The following is a 25,704-nucleotide window of genomic DNA, read 5'->3' on the forward strand; positions in this document are numbered from 1 at the left end:
AAAAAAGAACAGACTAGTATGTACACAGTGAGTCAGTATGGCCTTGGAACCTGGGAAGGGAGTCTTATCATCAAAGGAGTACCAGCATTGGCATCCCAGGAGGAGGGGCATGTAATCTTTATTTTTAACATGGACATTCTTTACTTCTGGTCAATGTGTCCTTTTCTCTAATACTTAAAGCAGATGTACAGTGTATACTTGATAGGCCACAAACAGGCTATTTTAGTTAGCATAAAATTCAAGTTAACTCATGTATAAGCAGAATGACTTCCCTCTGTCTCAATATGTGAATATTTCTTTCATCAGTTCCAACAAAAAAGGTACTTTGTACTGTATGTGCAACTTTTCTGTAAGTTTGAGATTTAAAAAAATTGTGTATATAAAAAATAAAGCATCGGACTTCCCTGGTGGAGCAGTGGTTAAGAATCCGCCTGACAATGCAGGGGACACATGTTCAAGCCCTGGTCCGGGAAGATCCCACATGCCGCAGAGCAACTAAGCCCGAGAGCCACAACTACTGAAGCCCACGTGCCTAGAGCCCGTGCTCTGCAACAAGAGAAGCCACCGCAATGAGAAGCCTGCGCACCGCAACGAAGAGTAGCCCCTGCTCACCGCAACTACAGAAAGCCCGAACGCAGCAACGAAGACCCACCACAGCCAAAAATAAATAAATTAATAAATTTAAAAAAAAATAATAAAGCATCTAGCATTGTGCATGGCCAGAGAAAGAGAGGGAAAGAAGCCAGAAGATCATTACAACAGATGCAGAAAAAAGCATTTCATAATATTCAATACTTTAACTTGTAGCAAGCTAGAAATAAAAGGAAACTTCCTAATTTTAATAAAGTATTAAAAAGCTAAAGTATGCACAAATTTAATAAAACCTAGAAGCATCCCAGTAATATAAGAAAAAAGACAATGCTCACTAAAATGCTTTTAATCACCACTATAACACAATGTTCTAGAAAAATGCAGTAAAATAAGAAAAAGAAATTAAGAGGCCCAAAAATTTAAAGGAAAAAAAGTCATCTTTATTAAAAGATGAGGATCGTCCAAATAAAATATCCAGGTGAATCTGACTTTTAGATTTGAGTTTGGCAAGACTGTTGGATGAGATAAAAAATAAATAAAAATTGACAGTGTTTGTGTATACCAATAATAGCTCACTTTAAAAATGTATTAACAAAACAAAACAAAAAACAAACCCACGAATAGGCCTAACCCAAAGTTCTAGACCTCTATAGAAAAAAAACTGTTGGACATTTTTGAAATTCATAAAAGACCTGGATAGTTGAAGAGACATACCCTGTTAATGGATAGAAAGACTAATAGATTATGAGGGTGTCTATTTTATCCCAAATTCATCTATAAATTCAGTGGAATTCCAGTTAAAATTCCAATAGAAATTTCTGTGAAACCTGACAAGCTGATCCCAAAATTCAAAGTGCAAAAAAAATAGCCAGGGTTTATCATAAAATCATAGTAATTAAGAGTGTTGTACCAGCTCATTAGTCACTGATAATCTGCTTGTTTAAATGGCCTGTTTGAACTCCCATGCTTTGGAGACCTAACTGTTCTTCCAGAAGATAGCATTGAAAGTACCATGTTACACTCTGTGTGATCTCTGCTAATGGCACTTTGGAATTGTATTAAGTCATTTTAGACATAACATCACTGTGGATCCAACTGTCAGGTACTGAGTTATCAGCTCTTTGAAGCAATAAATTTTGAGGAGGTATGGGAGGAAGGAATACATTTCATAAAACATTACAGTGAAGCTCATGACTGACTTTTGAATAGTAGGAGTTTTAAGTATGCTGTTAAAAATCTGTAAGGGACAGTTAAGAAAATTATCAGACTGTAAGAGAAACATGTGAGCTCGCCAAACAAGGATTTCAGTGTAGATTTTGTCTTTATCAAATGAAGTTAAAGGAACAAGTTATAGTTAAAGTTTGAATGGAAGAGCCTGCCATTGTTGTTCCACATCTGGTTGTTGCTGTTTACATTCCTTGACTGAGCCTACATCTTCATAAGCTTTTTGGCAGGTACACGTTGAACACTTCTGTTTCGTGGTCAAGACAGGATCAGAGGCCGTGGATACTGACAACTGATTTGTCTGTTTTCTTCTTTTTCCATGACTATCTACTGCCTCATCTTGATTTACAAGCAAAACCTAGAAAACCTACAAAAATAAGTGTTTTGTGGTTTATCTGGGAATAATACAGAAAATATTGCTTGTTATTTTTGGTGAAGAAAATCAATTTCGTATCGTTTATTTCAACCTAAATAAAATGCGAGTTTTGTTTAAAAGAAAAAAAAAAAGAGTGTTGTAGCAGCTCAGGAATACACAAGTGACCAATGGAAGAGAATGGAGAGCCAGAAAGAGATCTGTGCACATATGACAATACTGTTAGAGCAACGGATTAGCATGAGGGTTTGAAACTAGATAGCTGGGTGAGAGTCCCGGCTCAGTCACTTACAGCCCTGTGACCTTGAGCAAGTCATTTAATTTCTCTGTGCCTCAGTTGTTCCACCTTTAGTTTGGGCGTAATTATAATACCTACCTCTTAGGGTAGTTGTGAGGATTAACAGTTAATCCTGTTAATCTCCCAGAGCTCCTAGGTTAAGCTTCCAGAACATTACCTTACATAGTGAACACCAAATAATAACAACAGTTATTATTATCACTACAAATCAGTGAGGAAAGGATAGATTTTTCAATAATAGTGCTGGGGAAGGTGCTTAATCTCATAAAAAAAAACAACTAAAAGTAGGTCCCTACTTTACACTATAATCCAAATAAATTCCAGTTGGATCAAGAAGCTAAATGAGAAAAGCAAAATTTTTAAACTTTTTGGAAAAAAGATAGAACTTTAGTTCGGAAAAGAATTTCTTAGGGGAAAAATCCTACAAATTATAAAGGAAAATAATGATGAATGTTAATTACATTACAAGCTTCTGTATGACAGAAAGCACCATAAATAAAATTAAAAGCAAAAATATATAATAAAGCATTAGAATTTATTTACATGTGAATAAATACATATAAGCAAAACTAAGATCTCAAAGATAAAGTGTAGTCTATGAACACAAGTCACAGAATCGAAAAAAAGAACTGCACAGGAGCACAGCAAACGAGGTGCACACTCACTAAGTAATCTAGTAACTGCAAATGCAAATAACAACGAGAGACCATCTCACACCCATCAGAGAGGAAAACATTAAAATCTCATAGTATCATGACAGACACCAAACCATAGATCCAGGGAGGCACTGTAAAGAGAATGAAAAGAAAAGCCACAGATTAGGAGAAAATATTGGTAAAATATATCTGATAAAGGACTTGTATCCAAGGTATAGAGAGCTCCTAAAAGTTAATTATAAGACAACCCAATAAACCCAATTAAACAATAACAACCCAATTAAAAATTGGACAAAAGATCTGGACAGGCAACACCAAAGAAGATATACAAATGGCAAATAAGTATATGAAAAGATGCTCAACACCACATGTCATCATATGTCAGGGAATTACAAATTAAAATATGAACAACATCATATATACAGTAACATGTATAAAATAGATAACTAGTAAGAACCTGCTGTATAAAAATAAATAAATAAAATAAAATTTAAAAAAATATGAACAACATGAATTCTCATTCATTGCAGGTGGGAATGTAAAATGGTACAGCCACAGTGGAGGACAGTTCAGCAAGTTCTTTCAAAATTAAACATACTTTTACCATACCAAGAAATAAATAAATCTCATAGAATCAAGTGTTGACAAGGAAGAAGAGAAACAAACTCCGAAATAGTGGAAGTCAAACTTGGTACGATCCCTTTGGAGAGCAATCTGGCACATTTAGTGAGGTGCAAAATGTTCCCTTCCTGTGTCCAGCAGTTTTAAGTGCCCTAAACCAGAGAAATTCTCCCGTGAATTAGGAGACCTATACAAGGATATTTATGACAGCTGGTCAGTCACATAAAAAACTGGAAAACCATAAATGCTCACAGAATACTTTAATGGTGATTATAGTCATAAAATGGAATACTATAACATTTAGAATAAAAGATTAGAACTACATTTATCAACATGGATATATCTCAATAATCCACAGAATCTGATAGAAATTCTATAAAGTCCAAGAACATGTAAAACAATATATTTGTTTATAAATACTTAAAACATGGTGGGAGCATAAAGTTAAAAACACAAGGTAATAAGAAACACTGAATTTATGATGGCAATTACCTCTGGGGAGGGGTGGAGAGAAGGGAACAGAGAGAAGAGAGAGTCCTTAACTATCTATGTTTTTTTTTCTTTAAAAAAAAATCAAACTGAGGCAAATATCATATACTATCATGATTTTATAAATCTGGGTGAAGTGTCTATGGGTATGTTATATTTGGAATAATTAAAATATCTTTAAAGGAACTTCATCACCATAATTCTTTGTGTGTTTGATCAGTTATAAATAAAACTAAAAGTAATCATAAGGTGTTAAGATCTGAAACTTTAAAAAGGGAAAAATATGCTCCCCAAATCCCCACTTAAAAGCCCTGGTGGCACAGTGGTTGAGAGTCTGCCTGCCGATGCAGGGGACACGGGTTCGAGCCCTGGTCTGGGAGGATCCCACATGCCGCGGGGCAACTGGGCCCCTGAGCCACAACTACTGAGCCTGCGCGTCTGGAGCCTGTGCTCCGCAACAAGAGAGGCCGCGATAGTGAGGGGCCCGTGCACCACGATGAAGAGTGGCCCCCGCTCGCCACAACTAGAGAAAGCCCTCGCACAGAAACGAAGACCCAACACAGCCAAAAAATAAATAAAGAAATAAAGAAGCTTTCATTAAAAAAAAAAAAAAAAAAAAAAAAGCCCAAACCATGGGCAGCCAACGTGTTATTCTTTGTTGTATCCAGAGTACATTTATCTATTTGGGTATGTCCTTCCCTAAAAGGACTCATGTGTTTTCAAGTAACTTACCAAACAGTTTTCATGAGCAGCTATATTCTCTGACTGTGCAAAGTACAGGACACTACACTCGAGGTCTTTGGGGCAAAGCGCGCATATCCTTTTTTGCAACCTTTCTGCAACCTGAAAGACACCTATAAAGTAACATCCCTGATGAGAAATGGAAAAGTGGAATTTCTTGGTGTCTGCAACTCCTCCACCCATCTTAAAGTAGAGGGCAGGGAACTTGTTTTATGAGAGAGTCTCAACTCCCAGGGAGAAAAAAAATTGGGACCCAAGTAGAAAAGCAACTTTGTATTTTTTTAATGGCTTAATGAAAGAAAAGAAAAAAATGTTTCATTTAAAATGTCTAAACGTGAGGAAAACCTTTACTTAAGAAACATAAGCAGGAATTTAAATACAAAGCTCTCAAAGCATTGCCTTGCCCATAGTAAGCTCTCAATAATAATTACTGACATTATAAATCAACAAGAAAACAATGGTGTATTCAAGAAATAATGCTCTGATTAACTACCTGTAAAAAATAATTTAGATCCCTATATCATACTATACTCAAAAGTAAATTTGGGATAAATAAATAAATTTGGGGTGAATTAAATAAGTAAATGAGCAATATACTTTAAATGTGCTGTAATCTAGCATTATAATAAATTAGGAGAGAAAGATACATGAAGGCAGGAGCAGTTTTTTTTTTTTTTTTGAGAGGAATAAAGAAAGGAAAGAAGCTTAAGAGAAGGAGAGTTAGGAAGAACAGGGAAGAGACAAGAGGGGGGAAAAAAGCCAGCTGTTCCCAATATCCACTGGATGCATTGGTGACAGGCAATCTTCTCTAACCTATTAGTTTGCTATTAATTGGCCACAAGCATCCATTTAACATTTCTTTGACTTTTCCAATGCTCATCCTGTTATTCATTTAGTTTTCTGTAGCAGAAAGCACTTTCAATTTTATCTTCAAATTTTAGTTTTGAAACAAAAATTCATTTAACCATTTAATGGCGAAAGGTTTTAATTTAAATGAGGTTAACCGCTTAAGCGCTTCCTAAAAGTCCTTTTTGTTACTTAAAAGTGTAAGGTCTCTTGGTGTCTCTCTAAAATTACATCTTGCATCTCACAATGTCAGAAGACCTCACTTTGGAGCTAGCATTTCTTTCACATTCAGATGAGTTTCTTCCTCAATTAACGTCTGTTTCCTGGATTTGGGTCGTGCTTAGTAGGGCTACAAATTAGTAGTCCTCCTGCTCCACATCAACCAAGAAAAAGGGGGGAGACTGAGACAAAACTCCTCAAATGAAATGAAATGGGAGAACTACTGCTTTTCATTCATCTCAAACCACCACCGAGTTGGGAGCACCTCTTGTACGAGAGTCACCGCGCTAAGAGCTCTAGACCAGCGCGGTCCGCAGAAACATAATGTGAGCCACAGGTGCAGATGAAGAATTTCTAGGAGCCTCATTTAAAACAGTCAAAGGAAATGGGTGAAGTTAATTTTAATAAGCTTTATTCAACTAAACATATCCAAAATACTACCCTCTCAACGTTTAATTAAGGAAACAATTAATGCATTCTTTTGTACTGAGTCTTTGAAGCCCAGTGTATTTTGTGCTTACAGTACCTCTCAACTGGACGAGCCACATTTTCAGTGCTCAAGAGCCATATGTGGAGAGTGGCTACTGTACGGAAGGGCACAGCAGAGGATATAAAAAAACATGAGACAGAACTGTTGCTTGCAAGAAGCTTACAAAATAAACAAGGAGACCAAATAGTATTCTGGAAAATAAAATAACAGAATACGTGGCACAAGTAACTGCTGAGTAGGAAATACAATATACACTATGGACAGAGGAGGAAGTGCTCCTTGTGGGATGGAGTGCTGTCAAGGACACTTCCTTGAGCTGGTACAAGGAAGCTTGAGATGGAGAGGAAGGGGGGTCGGGGTGGGAGGGACGTTGCAGACAGAAGCAGAGATATGTAAGAGACCAAGAGGTCTGACTGGGAGACAGAAAACCAGCCAGGCTGAAGAGGAGAGTTCATGCAAAGGAAGCTGGAAAAGAATTTGAGAAACAGATGGTGAAAGGCTGCCAGGAAGGATTTTTTGAGCCCCAGGCTGGACATTATAATGCTGTCAGCTCTATCTCAGATAAGTGCGGACAAAAAAATGTTGCCGACATCAAGCCATCAGCCACTGCAGCAAACCCCGCCCCCCCCAACAATGGTGTGTCCTGAGGGGAATTCAGGGTGGAGAAAAACAGGATACTGGCCCTAGACAGTTACGATGCATTTCTAAGGAATAATTTCAATGAGCCCAGACTCTTGCATCTTCCCATACTTAGAAAAGCACTAAAATCATTAACTTAAGACGTCTGTTTTTTGTTATTAGCAGTAATTGTTTGATGTTTGACTACATGTTTGTTTTCAGCAAAAACTCCTATATATCCTGGCTCATCCCTTACCTCTTCCGATCAGTTCCTCAGAGCTGAGAGGCTGTCTCCCAGGCCATAGTCTTCAGTAAGCTCCCCAAATAAAACATAACTCGCAATTTTTAGGTTGTGTGTTTTTCTTCAGTCAACATAAGTTTTAGATTTAATGCCATTTCAACTTAAATCCCAAGAAGGTTATTTTAAAGAAGTTGAAAAAAATATTATTTGGAAGAACAAATGGGCAAGGGCAGTAAAGAACACTTTCAAAAAACAATGAGAGGGTGTCTACCTATCTGATTTAAAAACATACTAGAGGGGCTTCCCCGGTGGCGCAGTGGTTGAGAGTCCGCCTGCCGGTGCAGGGGATGCGGGTTCGTGCCCTGGTCCGAGAAAATCCCACATGCCGCGGAGCGGCTGGGCCCGTGAGCCATGGCTGCTGGGCCTGCGGGTCCGGCCGCAAAAAAAAAAAAAAAAAAAAAAACATACTAGAAAGGTACAGCTGGAACAGAAGGTTAGATGACCATGTCAAAAGAAAGAACACAAAGTGCAGAGAGAAGTGGATCATAATCTCTAATTATGAATTTAAGGTGGCATTTGCATTTCTTCTCTGGCACTGATGTCCTTAGCCCATTTTTCTATTGGTTTATTCACTACTTCCTTACTGATTTATAAGAGCTTGTGGTGTATCCAAGATACTAACTCTTTGTTAGTCAAACATGTGGCCTTTTAACTTTGTTTATAATGTTCTCTGATATACAGAATGTTTTAAGGTTTTGTTTGATGAAATTATATCAATCCTTTATCATGTCTCTCTGGGGTAGGGGGAACATAACTTAGAAGACACCTCTTCTTTTCCTCTAGAATTTTATTTCTTACATTAGAATATTAACGTGGAATTTATTTTATTGTAAAGTATGAGATGGAGATCTAACTTATTTTCATAATGGCTAGCCACTGATTTAAAATCTTTTTTCATATATTTAATTATTACATATATTTAGATTTGTTCTACATACTTCTATTTGTTCCACTGATCTGTCACTTCCCCCACCAATACAACACTTTACAATTTTCAATGTTTTAGAATATATTTTAATATCTGACCACACAAAGCCTCCATCCTAGCATGAAAATGGGAAAAAAATATCCCCAAATCTTATTCACCTTGGACCCAAAATCTACTTCGATTAAATACTGTGTTCTTATTTAAAAGAACACTCAAACTGGACATTAAAATTTGTAAAGCATAGGCTAAAAAAAAAGATTCAGGCAGTTAAATTACTAGTGCTAAAATTCCCTAATAAAAAAATATGATAATGGGGCTTCCCTGGTGGCACAGTGGTTGAGAGTCCGCCTGCCGATGCAGGGGACACGGGTTCATGCCCCGGTCCAGGAAGATCCCACATGCCGCGGAACGGCTGGGCCCGTGAGCCATGGCCGCTGAGCCTGCGCGTCCGGAGCCTGTGCTCCGCAACGGGAGAGGCCACAACAGTGAGAGGACCGCGTACCGCAAAAAAAATTAAAAAAAATTAAAAAAATTTGACAGTGTTTGATAGGCTATGCAGCACCCCTTGTGTAAGAGCTAGGTATCTTTGCCGTGTCACCCCTTCCTGTGCAGAGCTGCACCTGCAGGCAGACAGGTGAACTGCATCGGGCTGAGCTATCAGGCCGCTGATACCTGAGTGTGGTCCCCTGTGCTTGCTCTGGGGACTCTGCCTGTCTGAGCTACACTCCCAAGTCTGCAGCGTCTTGGCAGTCGGGAACACAGAGGTGGTGGCAACATTGCTATCCTCTGATCTGGAGTTTCCAGTGTTGATGGACAGAAATCCAAGGTGGAAACACAGGCTCCACCTAAGAGTTTCTTCCTGCTAAAACACCCCCTCATCACAATTTCCTAAAACAGCTTGGCTATTTTAACTTGTTTATTCTTCTAGACTGGGGGATCACAGAACTCTCTGTAGTTGGGAGAGTAACATTATAGGCTTTTACACAGGCAGGCATCCCTCATATCTGAACGTTTGCTATACATTATCTGAAACTCATGGACCAAATACATTTGGATAACTTGATATTCCTCACTATCTGAACTCAGGAACTGTATAGATTCAGACAGTGAGGGACAGGTGTATCATGGGGGCTGGGACATTCCATATTATGGAAGAGTCCATTGGTCTCCATCAGTAGTTGAGACCAAGAACAATGAAGATATGTAGGTCTCCCCAAGGTCTTTCTACTGGGTCTAGCAGGCCTAAGGGCTCACAGAGACTGACTCAACGAGAATTCTCAAAAATGAAACTGGTAAGCAGGAAACGTTCTATAGAATGAAGCCGAAGAAAAATTATAAGCCAACAATACATGAACTACGACTAACTCAAACTAACAGCGGCAGGCTCGCCAGCAATCTCCAGGCTCAGCTCCACCTGGGAAGGGAGTGTTAAGGCCACAGCCTCTGCAGGGGTGTCTTCCCAATGCTTCTCTTCCAAGAGATGGTCTTAAAGCTCACCAGACAAGGGCAATCCACCCAGAGGATAGAATCTGGGGTAGTCAGATAGGATGGCCAAGGAACATGTTCCACCACTAAAGAAATGAGTGAAATGGATAGAATGAGATTCACTAACCCTATACTTCCATTTGCAATCCCCTTCCAATAGGGTATGGTCTATGTTCTGGACTGGCAACCAATTTATGGTGCTGGCTTGGAAATTCCTTCCTCTTTTCTCCTTTGATCAATAGTTTTCATTGCAGTTTACTATTTTAGTTCTGCCACTGTATATCAGATGTGTAGACGTTATTACTGAGTCCAGTGACTGCATACCTGAACTGACCAAAACAGAAGGGGAGTAGATATTACCTAGAGGCTTGGTAATGGACTTGGAAAATGAATGGCTTCATCACATTGTCTCTGGATGGTGTGACTGGATATAACTTTTGGAGAAGTTTGGCAGGATGTATATTTGGGATAGCCAGAATGCATTACTGGGGACAGCTTCAAAATTTGAAAAGAGGAATAAGGATGTCTGTGTTGTAAGGGAGGGGTGGCAGGCAGCCAGGGAATAGGATGTTCAGTGGACTTCCTTAGGGTATCCATCTGACTCACAATCATACACGGGGATAAGCCCCAGCAGGCATGCTTACACTATGTGACTCTCTTTCCCTAGGCACAGCTGACAGGCCCACACGATCTACCTGCCCATCTCCCAGATATACAGAATTCAGAACAGAAGATTTTAGTTCAGATTGGGCTGGTTTCTTGAAGGAGATGTAAAAACTGAGAAGCTGTGAGGGTAGCCATCTTCTATCCCATTATCAGGAAAACTGGACCAAAGAAAGAGAACAAAGCAGATATTCTGAGTGCTGTCAAAGTTTATGATGGCTTCTCAGGCCCTATTTCCTGGCTCTTTCTGATAAATGCTATAGCATCCATGTTCCTGGGGTCTGTGAGTATGGTCTCCCTGCTTTCCAGTAACAAACATCCCTTTTGCTTAAATGACATCAAATTGATTTTGTACTATTTGTAGCCAACAAGTCCTAATTAACACTGTAAGTACCATGACCTGATCTCTCTGTGTGTAGGCACGTGTGTACGTATGTGCGTGCGCACATGTGCACTTGAAAGTGAGTTCCGGCAGCAGCATGTAAAGTGGACTGCCCTGCCTTCACTGTCTTCTACCTGGTTCATTCTGATAATCTCATTTCCCTCCTTCTGCTTTCCCTGTCATGACTCCACTTCATTCTTCACGTTGCTGCCAGAGTGATCTATCTAAAATGTACATTTGCCCATGTTTCTCTCCTGCTAAAAACCCTTCTCTATCACCTAAAGATCAGAAGCCAAGCTCTTTAGTGCTACATACAACTCCATTCATTCCTTCAACATATACTTAATGAGATCCTACTATGTATAGTTTTAGGCACTAGAAATAAAGCAGGGAATAAGATGTGAATTTCAAGTCTCATGGAACTTACATTTTAGTAGTACAGAGACATCAAACAAGTATTATTTCAGGATGTTAAGTGCTATGAAGAAAAACAGTGCAGGGGAAGGAAGTAGAGATTAATGAGGGTGGGGGAGGGCTCTTCTAAACAGGATGAGCAGGCAAGGCTGTGGAGGGTACATTTGAGCAGATATGTGAATATGGTGGGGGCTTAGAGGACTCACAGTGCAGTGAGGGGTAGTAGAGTCATCAAGATGGGTAAGGGCTGGATCAGATCAGGACATGGGGTACACCGTAGCCACAGTAAGATTATTCTGAAAGTAATGAGAGACTATTGGAGGGCTTTGAGTAGGAGAATCACACTTACTTTTTGTTTTTTAAAGATCATTTTAGCTACTGTGCAGGCTTGTCTGTATGAGAGGCTAAAGTGGAAGCCAGGGGACCAAAAGTCCAAGCCTGAGATGATGGTGGCTTGGATGGCAGTGATGGAAGCGGTGAGAAGAGGCCAGGCTTGAGATATATTCTGAAGAGAGAACTGACTGGTCTGACTAATGCATTAGTTGGGAGGTCAGGAGGAAAGAGAGGCACGAAGAGTGGCACTGGGGTTTTGGTCTGAGCAACCAGGTGAATGGAATGGGGAAGGCTGGTAGTGGCTGAGCAGGTTTGGAGTGTGTGGGTGTGTGCAGGCAAACAGGAGTCTTCTTTGGGACATATGCAGTTTGAGATCGTTCCTGGCATTAATGAAGTTGGTTATACAAGTCTGGAGTTTGAGGAAAAGGTCAGGATGGAACCTCATCTCCAGTAACTCCTCATCTTGCATTCTGTATACACACTAGCTAAATGAAATAGTCAACTGCTTGGCTTGTGGTTGCCACATCTGATGTTTTGTGGCTGGTGCCTTTTGTCGAGTCTTCACCTCTTTCTGGACCACCTTTTCTACGTTTGTATCTCTGGGTGACTCTTTCTCTTTAAAACTAAGACAGGATGTTCCTTGAACACCAGGCTGAGTTGGAGGAGCCCCTCATTTGTGACTGTGGTTCTTAGCAGGTCACACACGAGTTGCCTATTAAGACTCTCTAGGGCAGGATCTGCCTAACTCGTCTCTGCATCCCCGGCACCTGGCGCTGAGCCTGCACAGGGTAAGCGCCCTACACCTGTTGAAATGCAGGGAAGGAGCCCAGCCAGAAGGCTGTTGCCTCGCTTAAGGGGAGGGCCACAGACTTGAACTACTACATGGAAAGGAGGGGATGGTTCCAAAACGTTACATTCTCTGTGGAAACTTCTCAGACTGCTTCCTGAAACCTAGCTGACCTCTCTTCAAGAGGGGTCCTCCTCCAGCCTTCCTCCCCAGAGCACTTCTCCGACTGCACTGTTTTAGAGGCAGGTGGAACCGCGCTGGGAGAGTAAACCCCCAGGCATTTCCTTCGGTTTTCCTTGCTGGCTGTATTCCTAGCGTTGTAGGACTGTAGCAATGGGCTGTCCCATTAGCAGTGGGTGAGATAAATGGTAAACGGTAAGCCGTAAACGGTAAACGGAAGGCAAACCCGCCCCTTACGAGAGGCCCTAGGCAGCGGTCTGGGCGCAAGGCCGCCGGCGGTGGACGCCCAGGGGCCGAGGGGCTGCTGAGCCAAGACCTCAGCGCGGTCTCGGGAGGCGGGCTCGCGGGCCCCCAAGCGGCGGCGACCAGGGAGCTGCCCTGGGCCCCGACTGCCCCTGCCGGACCCCGCCCTCCCCGCCTGACCGCCCCCCCCGCCCCCCACGAGCAGTACTCACCGGTTGGGAGGGGGACCAAGTCCTGCGCCGCCCGGGCCTCGGACCAGCTGGCGCCGCAGCTCGACTTGGGTTCCGAAGGTCCCGCCGGCTCCATGGCTGCGCGCTGCGCACTGCGCCCGCGCGGCCGGAAGTCCGTGACGGTGAAATCATGATGATTGATTTCCCCTACCCGGGGAAAAGTCCCGAGCAGGAAGAGACACCTCGGCTTTGCACATGCAGTTCTCAAACAGAAACTCGCAACTTCTCCAGATCTGAGTCTGAATTTGAATTGCTTTAAAAAAAAAAATCATGCCAGGAGCTCCCCACCCTGCGCCCACTTAACTGATAGTCGGAGTAAAGGTGGCCGAAGCTCCTGGACTCAGGTGGAGAAATGATTGTTCTTCTGAGGGTTTATCCATTATTTTCTAAAAACTGTATCACACCAAGTCTGGCCTAAACAGGTCTACCATAAACGGACGCAGAATTAACTGAGATTAATTCCAGTTGCCAGTAGAGAGCCTTTATTTAGCACCCATTGGGTACACAGCACCATACAAGACAAGGTTTTTGGTGCATGGAACAAATACACATGTAGAGAACACAAACGCATATAATTACAGTTAAAAAATAAGTTGCTCTGTAAAAGAAGCATGTAATAGCTGGTGGTTTGCTGAGGAACTAATCAAAGGAAAACTCCTGGAGGTCTTGCTTTTTGAGCAGATTTTAAAGAGAGGAAAGGAGACAAACTGGGGACAGAAAAGAGAACAATATTAAAAAGGATAACTTGGAGAGTCTTGACAAACACAAATGGATTACAGAAGCAAGAGTGTGGAGCTGCAAAACGGGAGAAAAGAGCACGCTCTGGCAGCAAAGTTTTTTTGCTTTCAAGCAGTAAGATGGAAGAGTACTCCTTGCCAGGCCAGAAAGAAAGTGCTAAAGAGACTGGATAAGAAACTGAATAGCTCAGCTAGGTCAGGTGAAGCAGTTGAAGAGCCCCTTACCCTGCTCTCAGTTTATAATCTCAGCTTTTCAGTGTTCCACTCTTAAGAATGAGCAGACTTAACACATATATATGGAATCTTAAAAAAAAAAATGGTTCTGAAGAACCTAGGGGCAGGAATAAAGACGCAGACATAGAGAATGGACTTGAGGACACGGGGAGGGGGAAGGGTAAGCTGGGACAAAGTGAGAGAGTGCCATGAACATATATACACTACCAAATGTAAAACAGATAGCTAGTGGGAAGCAGCCGCATAGCACAGGGAGATCAGCTCGGTGCTTTGTGACCACCTAGAGGGGTGGGATAGGGAGGGTGGGAGGGAGACACAAGAGGGAGGAGATATGGGGATGTATGTATATGTATAGCTGATTCACTTTGTTATACAGCAGAAACTAACACACCATTGTAAAGCAATTATACTCCAATAAAGATGTTTAAAAAAAATCCCTTATTTAAAAAAAAAAAAAATGAGCAGACTGCCAAGATCTAACTAACTAACTGAGGAAAGCCTAAAACATGAAAGACAAAGACCAAAGGACACATACAGGGAAAACACAGAAACAAACCTTGCAGGTCACAGAATATTCAGGAAGAAGAAAATATAGATATGAATGCCTGTATGTATGTTACACTATATAAATAGTATTTTCAAAGAGATAAGATACTGCAACCATGAACTAAAAATAGGATATTGAAGGAAAAAAACATTCAGAGAAGAGAGCTCTAGAAATTTAAAATGAGACCAAAAAAAAAAAAAACCTAACCAGAACAAAACAAAACCCAATCCCCACCCCCCAAAAACTCCCCAAATGAAAACTCAACACAATAGACAAATTGGAAGATTAAGTTGAAGAAATCTCCCAGAAAGTAGAGCAAGAACACAAAGCTGGAAATTAAAAGATAAGAAAATGAGAGAACCAATCCTGGAGGTCTAATGTCTAGATAAATAGGAATTCTAGAAAGAGACAACAGATAACAGACAACATAACTATTTCATTAAAGAAATAGTTCAAGAAAATTTCTCTGAAGAACAAAGTTTTCAGATTGAAAGATCCCACCAAGCACCTGGTATGAGGTATGAAAACTGACTCTTACTGGGAACAGAACATTGGGACAAAGAGAATGCTATAAGCTTGAAAAAAACTGGCCACGTATACAAAAGATAAAGAACGGCTTTATCTGACTTCCAACAGTCACCCTGAAGGCCAGAGGTGAGAACATTTTCAGACTTCAAAGCAGCAACATTGGAATGTAGCAGATGTGTTCAAAATTGGGTATGGAAGCTACTCACGAACTGAGTACCCCTACCCTGCCAAAATAGCAATCAAGTGTAAGGGTAAAATAACATGTTCAAACATACAAGGGCTCAAAATATTCACCTCTCATTTTTCCCTTTCAAAAGCTACTGGAGGATGTGCTTCACCAACATGTGGGAGTAAATCAAGGAAAGGGGAAGTAACGGGATTTAACTGGAAACAGACCTGACATAGGGAAGACAAAGGGAATCTCTAGGACGCTGACAGAAGATGACAGCTGTGAACCAGTACAGAATGAAGCAGATCAAGATGTCGATTTCTGCACAAAAACATTCTCCATACTTATCAAGCGTCTTCACTTTATTTTAGTGCATTGCCTAAAATTCCTGCATCTTTACTGTGAACAAATGGACTTCTCAACTTTCCTCATCTGTCTACAGGCTGTTGGGTTATAATTTTTTGCTCCCTTTCCTAGCTCTTTGGTTTCCCACTCTCTAAACCAATTTCAAGTTAAATTTTTATTTAGTTCAATATTTTTAAGAAATTAATCTGGTCCAAACTTAGAAGAGATTTTTGTTTGAAAGGTAACCAAACTAAACCCAGAATCAAGATCAAAAAGAAAAAAAAAAAAGAAAAAAACACCTCAAAAACCAGAACTACTTTTAATTACTCCTTTTTGAGCTAGTATTCCCATCCTGGTTCCTAGTGGGAAGTTTCTGGCAGCCAAACGTACATCTTTGTTATAGATAAAATTAGTTTTAACTCTTGGAGATTCTCATCCTCTTTCCACTAGACAATCATGGTTAGGTAACCTAGAGCAAAGTAACTTTCTCTAGGAAAGTAATTTGCACATCATGCCTAGGAGAGTCCAAGGGTCTGTTTCAGACTCTGCAGTTCAGTAGAATTGTTTTGTTAAGTGAAATTCTTGCCCAGCACAATCTCTTCTGGCTTAAATAAGCCACGTCTGACTATTTTCTAAGTTTCCTTTTCTTAAGGCTCTATCTAGAACAAAAATATTCTAATTCCTCCAAGTTTCTACTCCCTCCTTTCCTGTCCGTGTTTATGTGGAAGGAGTGAAGAGAATCTGTGGAAAAGAAATTGAATCGCAAAGAGTGTGCCAAAACCTTCCCCACAGGAGAGTTTCTCTCCCTTCTCATTCAAACGGACTGATGGGACACTTTCACGGAGCCAGATACAGCTTCTCCAACTAGCATTAAAATACTTGGAAGTAATATGCATGAAGTGAATTTCGACAGATTCTTCAGGCTCTGTTGCCCACCTTATGGTTCACAATGGTAGATTATTTGCCAGGAATTAAACATAAATAAATTTTGTAGGTAAAGATGTGAACTTTGGCCTTTTGGGGCCATGAAAGTCAAAGATAATTCCAAAAGCAATAAGAAGTGCTGAAATCAATTGTGACATTTGTCTTTCTTAATATATAATTTACAAATAAGTTACAAATTATATAGCAGTATTTCATATAAAATATACACTTCCATCCTACTCATGTACAGTTGAACAGCAGTAAGAATAAAGAGATACCCTATGCATATGAAAATGTCCTTATTTTGTTCCTAGAGTTTCTAAGTAATGCAAATGGACCCCCCAACAAGGGTAAACTGAGAGGAATTCTCTTGATGGATTATAACCTAAATTAATTCCACTGACCACTGGGGTTTCTTTTGCATGACTCTAATTTCAGCTTGATAAACTAATTTCATGAACAGGCACTAGCAACAGGTTTATAATATTTTTTTCCTACACTTATTAACCCCACATTGGCAGAGTATTTCTTTTTCAGGCATAGTCCCAGCTTCATAACCATAATCCCATGTTAGTTCTGTTCTTGCTTTCACATACCTAGAAAGTAGAAATTTTAAAAATAATTATAAATTACCCTGAATAACTACCAAATGAACCAAATTTGATTATATCAATTTTCATATTAACATCATTAACCATCCTCAAAAATATGGTTTTCTCTCTCTCTCCAACACCAACCAATTAGGAATGCTCTTTTATTAAGAATAATCATTTAAGCTTTATTTCAAATCTACTAAAATCATAAGTAAGAAGAAACTTGTCAATATCCACAAGGAAGGAAGTGTGTTTTGCAAACAGTGGAACCCAGTAATGGGATGAGGCATGTGGTGTGGTAGTTGGGGGCAGTTTGGACTCAAAGATATAGCATTCTGCATCATTTATCCTCTGAACTGAACTGGCTGAGGCCTGCCATCCTTAGCCTTTTCAGGCATTAACTCTAAGAGGAAATAAGAATGAAAATTTCAGCTATTTAAAATTTTATTGACCACAAACAGTTTGGGATAACTGAATATTCTAGGGTGCCAGATATGTGGGGCTATAGCATATATCTTCTCTTAATATTTTTCTATTGTTATTTTTAAAGTCACAATTTCAAAATTAAATCATATAAAAAAATTTTTCAAACCTGTTGGTGAAGAACGCCACCAATGGAAAATTTCTGTCATGTGTTTCTACAAAAACATTCTGTACCAAAAGATTTGGGCAACAACTATGCTGTTAAAAAAAAATAAACAAACACAGAGGTTAGACATAGCATCAAGTTTGATACCTTGTTCTTTGCAGCATTAGAATACCATTCTGTTTCCAACACATCTAACTTATTTTTGTTTATATCCTTTTTTTTCCTGACTAGTATATAGAATATCATAGCTCATTACAATTTTGTTGACGGTAGGAATCCATTCAGAAAAGCCCTGTTTTGACACTCTTACATCTTTCCAGTAGAAATGCAAAATGGTGCAAACCCCTATAGAAGATAATCTGTCAATATTTATTGTTATTATAGATGCATATCTTTTTTTTTTTTTTTTTTTTTCCGGTACGTGGGCCTCTCACTGTTGTGGTCTCTCCCGTTGCGGAGCACAGGCTCCGGACGCGCAGGCTCAGCGGCCATGGCTCACGGGCCCAGCCGCTCCGCGGCATGTGGGATCCTCCCGGACAGGAGCACGAACCTGCGTCCCCCGCATTGGCAGGCGTACTCTCAACCACTGCGCCACCAGGGAAGCCCTAGATGCATATCTTTTGATTCAGCAATCCAGTATCTGGAAATGTATCCGACAGATATATCTGCACATGTATCCATGTGTAAGATTATTCATTGAACATTGTTTTTAACAGTAGAGGTTTGGAAACAATCCAAATATCTATCTAAAGAGGACTGGTTACATGAACTTTAGGATATCCACACGTTGGAATTCTATGCAGCTATTAATATAAACAAAAAGAACGAGGAGCTCTGTGTACTGATTAGAAAGATCTCCAGGGCATGCTGCTAATTTAAAAAAAAACAAGGTGTAGGACGGTAAATATAATATGCTATCTCTTATGTAATGGGTAGGAATAAGAACATATATTTATATTTACTTGTATTTGCATAAAGAAACTATAAGAATACACAAAAAAGTAGTGAAAATGATTTAACTATAGAGGGTGGAGTGGGGGCCAGGTGAATGGGGGCAGAGTACATTTTTTTTAAACAAAACAAAAAGTTTAATATGAAGAATGTATATGACCTGAGTTTTACAACACAGTCAAACAGACCCATTGGAAAGGGTACCTGTATACGTAACTGATTTCCCTGATGAACATGACCTTCTCCTTTCTCCAAGGCTTCTAACATGATGGTACTATTTCCTCCCATTACCACCAATTCCAATATTGTTCTGTTGCCCACTAGCTGCCACCTCTACACATTCATCTATCACCAGATTCATAAAGGGATCAAATCCCAGCAATTTTCCTCAGGCATATTTGCCACCATTAAATTTCAATGATAACTTCCTGTCCACACAGTTTTTTCAATTTGGGCCTGGTAAGCTTTACTCATGGTGCCTACTTGGCAGGGTCAGAGCTACCTTGAAACAGAATTCTGTTCGGCTGTATGTATGTATGTATTCTCTAAGGCTTTTTATTTTATTTAAACTTTGAAATCATGTGAATGTATTATCTAAGTAGAGAATTAAATTAAAAAAGAAAGAAAAGCCCTATTTTTTTCCTCCTATAAACAAGGGATGGACACAGCTGGTGAAACCAACCATATAGTTCTAGTGCAGCCACCATTCAACATGACCTACCAGAAAGGAAGCCACAACAGTCCTTTGCTAGAGATCATTCTTTAATGATCTTCCGGCTCTCCTGGCATGTTTAATAACTCCTAGCATGTTTGGCAATAGTGTAGAAGTAGTGAAAGTGGAATAGAGAAAAGCAGTTGTAGGAAAGACGAAGGGAGGAGAGGATTCTGTTCCCTGTTAACCAAGTATCCTCCTAACTACGAGAGAGAAAAAGAAAAAAGCCAAATAAACAGATTTATCTAGCAAGGAGAAAAGCTCTTTGGTTTTAAAGATTTTCTGACTTAAGAATATTTTCTCTTCTGATGGCACCTGAACTACATGTAAAATTATCACTGAGGGCTTCCCTGGTGGCGTAGTGCTTAAGAATTCACCTTCCAATGCAGGGGACACGGGTTTGAGCTCTGGTCCGGGAAGATCCCATGTGCCACGGAGCAACTAAGCCCGCGAGCCACAACTACTGAGCCCGTGCACCACAACCACTGAAGCCCGCATGCCTAAAACCCATGCTCCGCAACAAGAGAAGCCACCGCAACGAGAAAGCCCGTGCACCACAACAAAGAGTAGCCCCTGCTCGCCGCAACTAAAAAAAGCCCGCACGCAGCAACGAAGACCCAATGCAGCCAAAAATAAAAAAATTAATTAAATTAAAATTAAATTAAATAAAAATAATCACTGAACGTCAACTTCAAACTACTCAAAAGTCATTTTAAAGAGGTGTTGAGGGAATTCCCTGGTGGTTCAGTGGTTAGGACTCCACTTTCACTGCTGAGAGCACAGGTTCGATCCCTGATCGGGGAGCTAAGATCCCGCCAGCTGTGCGGTGTGGCCAAAAAAAAAAAAAAGAGGGGGAGTATTGAGCTTCGCAAAGGGAATGCATAAAAGAGTCATGGGCCATGCATGCTTCCCATTACTTTAAGGGAAAAAGCAAAGCTGTCCATCCCACTAATTCAACCCCAGAGAGGAAGAAGAGCTCTGATACAGATCAAAGAGAAAAATTAAGGTCATATCCAGGGGTCAGAGTACTAGAGTGGACCTTTCCAAAGATGTGTGGAGGGTATCAAAGTTCCCATCCTCCTTCCACGACTCCTCTTCACTCTCCTAGATAGGATAAGCAAGGACAAAGTGGAGACCAGAGAGTAGGGGGCATACAGGTGGCTTCCACATGGTCCAGTTGGCCAAAGAGAGTCTATATACACACTGGGACTAGAGGTTGAAGGGGATTTTTTTTTCCTGTAGGACTCCTGGGACCATACATTCTTTGATAAGCATGTATGACGGTAGGAGGCAGGATAGAATAGCAGTATGATGGGAAAGCTACAAGGTAACTCCAATTCTACCCTACACAGTAGTTATGGCCAATAATACAAGTTATCCCTCTTATCATGAAGATGCCAGGAGTCTTAAGTCTTGAACCTTAAAATCAGAGAAATCATAAATACTTCTCTGTATAAATAAAAATAAATCTCATTACATATATCCCAAACATACACAGAAACAGAAAACGACTATGGTTTATGAATAAAAAAGGAGTAAGATAGTAAAATGCAATATTCTGATAAATGTACTGGTTTTCTGTACTAAGCCACTAAACCACTCAAAACTTAGTGAGAGTAAGTAAAACATAAGTACTCCCAAATGATTTTTTTGAATAGAGGCATTTCTGAATAAGACATACTGTATTATATAAGACAAAAAAGAGAAGCTTATTCTATGTGTCCCATTGTGATTTTTTTTGAAGTAATGAATCTTGAAAACCTTTCAATAAACATATATGATTTTCTTACTATTTCTTATAGCTTTCTCAAGCAAATGTTTACTGTGTGCCAGGTACCTTTTAAGCACTTTATATATAATACATTTAATCTTCACAACATCCTAGTCAGTTATTATTATTATTATCTCCATATTATAGGGGTGGGAAATACAGCATAGAGAGGTCAAGTAACATGCCCCAGGTCATGTAAGTGGAGGACTGGCTTTTTTTTTTTTTTTAATTGAAGTATAGTTGGTTAGGACTGGCATTCTAATCTAGGTAGTCTGGCTTTGGAGTCTTTTAATCATATTTTCCTCATGATTTTGTTAAGAAGCCTAGGAAAAAAAAATTGTGTTTAGACATAGGAACCTCAGCCCATATACTCACATTAAGGAAGCGGCCCACATTTCCTTCTTTTGTGGCATCCAATAAAAACACTCTCTCTTTATTGAACTTCTTTAGAGAATCAGATGAAGCATTCTTGGTTTCACTTGGTAACTCTTTATCACAAAAGACCTGCTGGTTTTGACATGCTGGAGATTTTTCCTCTTGGGGCTTTTGTATTTGAATCTCATTCTGATCATCCAGTGTGATTGCTTGGTGACATCTGCCCCCTGGTGGAGTTTCTTCTCTACATTTAGTTATATCTATCACATCTGATTCAATCACAGGGTTGTCTTCAGAATCTTCAACTTGGTTTGAGCTTGAGTCCTCTAATAAACATTGTGGAAGGAATTGTCAGGAAATATAATTGGCTGAGCAACAGTGCTGAGAGTAACAATACTAATTAAATGCAAGCTGTGCTGATTATTGCTAATCCTTACAATGTATTAAGGTAGACAGTACTCCAATTTTACAAATGAAAACTTCAAGCCTCTGAAGGCTTAAGGGATTCACCTCACTAGCAATAGTAATGAGAACTGGGGTAAGAAACCCAGAAATATCTGACTCCAAAGCCTGCCTTCTTTCTACTACATAACAATGCCTTTTTACGAATCTGTATACATGTTGCTTCCTGTTACTACATTTAATCTCTACTCCTTAGAAACTGACTTACCTCTCTTCAACTTTGGAATCTGCATTTAAGTGTGTTCTAAACATCTGTAACAGAGAGGGTATTTAGGGAGCACTTTAGGCCTTTAATATACCAATGAAAGGCCTGAGAAGACCCTGATGGAGTCACCCTCTATAAGTCCCAACAGTAATAACTATTGCTATGGGTTTTGTATACATTAGTGTTTGGAGTTTTTACTAGATGATCATTCAATAATTACACTTTTACAAACAACAGTACTTTAGAAGAAGATGAACTACTTATTTTTCTTATCCAATAATGGAAATAATTTTCTGAAAATATTCAAAAGTATGAATGCATGTCAAATCGAATAAAATGATTTATTTTTAAAAAGTCATTTGTGTCACCTAATTCAGTGGCACGAAGAAATTATACTTCTCTAAAATTAATGTTTTTGATGTAATCATCATTGTTGCTGGCTGCTACTCCTACATGTACTTGTATTTTAATCATGGGTTACTTGTGAGCCATAATAGTACATAACTAATTTCTTTTTTTTTTTTTTTTGCGGTGCGCAGGCGTCTCACTGTTGTGGCCTCTCCCGTTGCGGAGCATAGGCTCCGGACGCGCAGGCTCAGTGGCCATGGCTCATGGGCCCAGCTGCTCCGCGGCATGTGGGATCTTCCCGGACCGGGGCACGAACCCGTGTCCCCTGCATCGGCAGGCAGACTCTCAACCACTGCGCCACCAGGGAAGCCCTACATAACTAATTTTTGTGGTGCCTGCTATATACACTGTAGCAGTCAATGGAAATGACAAAAGAACCAAAAGTAACAGTAGTCGTATGGCTCACATGCATTAAATGGTGATATATCAGAATGTCATCCCAAAATATGCATCTCTGACCTAAGGACTATTTTGAGCTAAGGGCAATTAAGCAGCAATACAGGAAAAGCTCAGCCCTCCCCCCATCTGTCTAAAAGCAGGATATAAATTTACAAAGGTGTCCCTCCATCTATAATACTAGGAAGGACAAAAGTTAATTACCAGAGATAACTTTAGACCTTTGTCAGCTTGGAGACTGAACCAGAGCAATCTACATAGCAAACTTGACTAACTAGCCTTTATCTACCATTGGTTTCACATACATCTGGGTCCCCACAATTTCCACCCTGAGAGATTCAAGGCCCTTTTCCTTTGTCTTGTTGTTCCTCTAAAAATGTATTGTTCTTTGACTAAGATACTAGATAAGCCAGAGTTCTAAGCCACCTCTCTGAGTTACTCATCTCTGAGTACTCATGTGTTATGTGTACAATATGCATACTAATAAACTTCTGTTTTTCTCTTGTCAATCTGTCTTTTGTCAGTCTAATTTACAGGGCTCTGGCTAGACAGCTTAAGATGGGTATAAAGAGATTTTCCTCTTCTACAGGTGAAATTATTATAAGTGCCCTTTCTTTTTTTTTTTTTTTTTTTTTGTGGTACGCGGGCCTCTCACTGTTGTGACCTCTCCCGTTGCAGAACACAGGCTCCAGACGTGCAGGCTCAGTGGCCATGGCTCACGGGCCTGGCTGCTCCGCAGCATGTGGGATCTTCCCGGACTGGGGCACGAACCCGTGTCCCCTGCATCGGCAGGCGGACTCTCAACCACTGCGCCACCAGGGAAGCCCCAAGTGCCCTTTCTTGATAGACCTTTTCTGTCAAGGAGCTGCCTTGCCTCCCGCAGTCTCCATCCTTTAAGACCAGGTGGGGAGTTGGGGGTGCAGATGCAAGGAAGCCCAAAGGCAGAAGAGGCCATGGTTGGTCAGTTCTTGACAAAGGGTCATGTCTCAGCAAACGCCTCTCCACTGAGGGATATATTGAAATGCAAATGAATCAAAATCCAAGTTTGTTAGGTTGTAATATTAACCATGGCAGGTCCGGTAACACTGAAAGATAAGCACTCATGGTAGCAATGTTTACACTTTTTGCTAAGCATCTCCTGCAGCAGCACTGGCTGGAATCCTGCAGGAGAATGATGTGTCTTTATTTTTAAGGAGCCTAAACAAAGAGTTAGGATAGCTGCATTGGACAATGCTCCCAAAGCCATATATGCAGACTTGGAGCTGACCACCCCATTCTCCTGCCATGCATCAAGTCATGGTTGGCATCTAGACCAGGGGTCAGCAAACTTCTGTAAGGGGCCAAACGGTAAATACTGTAAGCTTTGTGGGCCACATGGTCTCTGTTGTGACTATTCAGTCTGCTGCTATAGTGTGAAAGTAGACAGAGACAACATGTAAATGAAAGAGTGAGGCTCTGTTCCAATACAACTTTATTTAGGAACACTGAAATTATAATTTCCTATAATTTTCAAGTGTCACAAAGTATTACTTATCTTCTCATTTTTTCTCAGTTATTATTTAAAAGGTAAAAATTATCTTAGCTCATAGGCTATACATAAACAGGTAGTGGGCTGGATTTGGCCCACCAATTATAGTTTGCCAACCTCTGATCTAAACAAGTAGAAACTCTTGTGATGAATGCCACATTTTTGTTATGGAGTCTGAGAAAATGAGCCACAAGTACTGAGCAAGAGAGACAAAAAGGCAGAAGAGGCAGGCAATCAGACTGAAACAAAGCCTACCTCTCATTTCCTTGGCTTTAGAGTTCAGATGTACTTGAGTTGGTTTAAATCCACCATTATCTTCTGAGGTGACAGACTCTGAGGAAGTAAATCCCTTAAAAGAAAACAAGGAAGATGTCTTTACTTCCTAGGTCAGGAAAAAAAATTTAATTTAGCAGTAAGGCCTCTTTCATCAAGTGTCTATCTTCATAGGCTATAGCTACTAGATTAGTTTTGAAAGCCTCTCTGAAGTGATGGAGCCCTTATGGCTGTACTTTACTCCTAGGCACTTTAGTGAGCAACAGCTATGAAAATTATAAGAACTGTCAAGACACTCTTTAGGCATTGTAAGTTCAAAATAAAATTCAAATACACCTGTCTGTATCCCCCAATTCTGATGGCAGATTATAAATTTGGCTTCAACTATAAGATGTGCAAAGATTAAAAACACTCTTTGGCTAGTTACTTCAAAGAAAAGGTTAAAGGAATTGCCTATCTCCATGAGTTACAGACACTGCAGTCACTATTTTTTTCTTATTTTTATTTATTTTATTTTTTTATTTTTTTGCGGTACGCAGGCCTCTCACTGTTGTGGCCTCTCCCGTTGCGGAGCACAGGCTCTGGACATGCAGGCTCAGCAGCCATGGCTCACGGGCCCGGCCACTCCGCGGCATGTGGGATCTTCCCGGACCGGGGGCACGATCCCGTGTCCCCGGCTTCGGCAGGCAGACTCTCAACCACTGCGCCACCAGGGAAGCCCTGCAGTCACTTTAAATGGTAATGATAACTTTCAAAAAGGGGTATATGCTGAGCACAATGCTTGGTACTCAACTAAGTGCTCCATACATGTTGACCATTATTATTATTATTTATGTACTTCAGTG

General features: G+C 40.2%; 1 protein-coding gene and 1 pseudogene across 3 annotated transcripts in view; both read right to left on the reverse strand.

The window, feature by feature from the left end:
- SETDB2 (SET domain bifurcated histone lysine methyltransferase 2) overlaps nucleotides 1-25,704 on the reverse strand; it is an 89,178-nt gene that overhangs the window by 20,440 nt on the left and 43,034 nt on the right. Inside the window, exons 11-14 of one of the 3 annotated variants that reach the window (XM_060079692.1) lie at nucleotides 24,842-24,935; nucleotides 21,588-21,913; nucleotides 17,782-17,870; nucleotides 13,617-17,192 (exon numbers count right to left, since the gene is read on the reverse strand). In XM_060079692.1, coding sequence (XP_059935675.1) covers nucleotides 17,075-17,192; nucleotides 17,782-17,870; nucleotides 21,588-21,913; nucleotides 24,842-24,935 — 627 coding nt within the window. In that variant the 3' untranslated portion in view covers nucleotides 13,617-17,074. Of the gene's footprint in view, nucleotides 1-4,984; nucleotides 5,107-13,094; nucleotides 13,206-13,616; nucleotides 17,193-17,781; nucleotides 17,871-21,587; nucleotides 21,914-24,841; nucleotides 24,936-25,704 lie in introns of those variants that run through there. The other 2 variants (XM_060079694.1, XM_060079693.1) reach the window with 2 other exon arrangements.
- LOC132477771 (small nuclear ribonucleoprotein G-like) lies at nucleotides 18,525-19,168 on the reverse strand (annotated as a pseudogene).

This window comes from Mesoplodon densirostris, chromosome 17 (genome assembly GCF_025265405.1).
Source record: "Mesoplodon densirostris isolate mMesDen1 chromosome 17, mMesDen1 primary haplotype, whole genome shotgun sequence".
Lineage (NCBI taxonomy): Eukaryota > Metazoa > Chordata > Mammalia > Artiodactyla > Ziphiidae > Mesoplodon > Mesoplodon densirostris.